This window comes from Antrostomus carolinensis, unplaced genomic scaffold, assembly GCF_000700745.2.
Source record: "Antrostomus carolinensis isolate BGI_N321 unplaced genomic scaffold, ASM70074v2 scaffold38948, whole genome shotgun sequence".
Taxonomy (NCBI): domain Eukaryota; kingdom Metazoa; phylum Chordata; class Aves; order Caprimulgiformes; family Caprimulgidae; genus Antrostomus; species Antrostomus carolinensis.
Genome location: NW_010331713.1, coordinates 3,827 through 5,610, shown reverse-complemented (window position 1 = coordinate 5,610; position 1,784 = coordinate 3,827). Strand labels below are relative to the sequence as shown.

The 1,784-nt window shown below is 51.8% G+C and overlaps 1 protein-coding gene across 1 annotated transcript in view; it reads right to left on the bottom strand.

Moving 5' to 3' along the window:
* The window catches only part of LOC104529092 (complement receptor type 1), a gene marked incomplete at both ends in the record, with an annotated part of 10,693 nt that overhangs the window by 5,766 nt on the left and 3,143 nt on the right, over positions 1-1,784 (bottom strand). The window contains 4 exon segments of the mRNA XM_029086296.1: positions 63-224; positions 368-550; positions 839-1,021; positions 1,557-1,736. Coding sequence (XP_028942129.1) covers positions 63-224; positions 368-550; positions 839-1,021; positions 1,557-1,736 — 708 coding nt within the window.

Genomic DNA, 1,784 nt, shown 5'->3' with positions numbered 1-1,784 from the left:
TGCGCAGCGTGGGTGTGGGAGGCTCCAGTTCCCCGAGGCCGTGCACCAGACAGTGGGGTCACCAAGGAGAGAGAAGCCGGGCTGGCAGCTGTAGCTCACGGACATGCCACTGGTGAAGTTTGCCCCGAGCTCTGCGCTGTGCGTGGCGTTGGCGATGACGGGAGGTGGAGGACAAGGCAGCGCTAACAGGGCAGGAGCAGAGAACGGTGTTTTAGTGATTTTACCTGCCAGAGGAGCACGTGTAACATGGCAGAAGGCTGTCACACCTGAAGTGATGTGAGTGTGGCAGAGAGCAACCTGAGGGCCCCCCCGGCGCAGGGATGGCCCTCAACATCCTCCATCTAAACCCCCAGGTGCCCATGCTCACCTGGCACACATCTGGGGACAGCGGGCACCCAGCGGCCATCGGGCTGGCACTTGGCTTCAGGGCTGCCCCGCAGCACATAGCCTGGGTGGCACTGGAAGGTGATGTTGGCCCCGGGATGGTACACAGCTCTTTGTCCTCCAGCCACTTCTCCATCCTGGATGCTGGGGCTTGTGCAGGTGATCACTGGAAATGAAAAGTGACAGAGCATGGGCTGGGGAAGCAGCTGCCAGGGCTGGGTGTTCCCGCTTTCATAGAATCATAGAATGGTTAGGATTGGAAGGGACCTTAAAGCTCATCCAGTTCCAACCCCCCTGCCATCAGCAGGGACACCTTCCACTAGACCAGGTTGCTCAAAGCCAAAACAAAACAAAACAAAAGTCATGCTTTGTGTTTACAAGGTCAGAATTCAGTGAAGGGCGTGTGACCACGATGGTCTCCCTCCTCTCTGTGGTAACAGCATTTACAGCTCACCTTCACACCGCGGGTAAGGGATGCTCCAGGTTCCAGATGTCAAACAAGAAACAGTTGTTTTCCCAGTGAGGACGTACCCCGGGTCACAGTAGTACTTCACTGATATTCCAGGGATGAACACTTTCATATCCTTGCTCTCATGCTGGCCATTTTTGATATTTGGAGGTGAAGGACACTGTAGCACTACCAGGAGGGGAAAAAGTCATAACTGGTGAAGAGCTGGTACCACAAACACCCCCTGTAGGGTGAGGCAGCCTTTTACCTTATTTCTTTCCCATTAATTTTTCCCAAATAGTTAGGGCTCTCTCTGTTTGGATTATGTTTCCATCCTGCCCTGACTTATCTTCAAACCTTCATGTTTTTTTAACTTATTGATATCAAGACTGATCATTTCTCACTATTTTAGGCTTTTACGGTGGTTCATTTCCATCTGTGGCCCTAACAGCTTGCTCTGGCCTTTCCATGGCTGTGTACGAGATTGGACACCAGCCTGGCTCTCTCTCTCTTTGTGGACTCATTTAAAGAGATGAAAGCCCTACATAACAAGGGTCTGAATGGGGTTATGAAAATGGGAGGAGAAATATGTCCATGTTTTTCCTTTCCAGCTCTGGAGAGTGGCCCCTTTACCTCCAACGTGAGGTAGTTGCACCCTACCAGGTGCACTCACACAGTGGTTCAGAAGAAATCAGCTGCCACCCACCATCTCATTTACACTTACTCTTTTCACAGATGGGGACAGGAGGGTCCCATATGCCCCCAAACTGGCACTGAGACTCTTGAGAGCCCTTCAAGGCATAACCAAAATCACATTCAAAGATAATGGTGTCTGCAAGTCTGTACATGGTCTCCAGCCCAGTCGTTCTTCCGTTCTCTATCTCTGGTCTTTTGCAGCCGGTTGCTGGAAGTGAAAAGCACAAGGAACTTCTGGGGACACGAAGCCCACCCT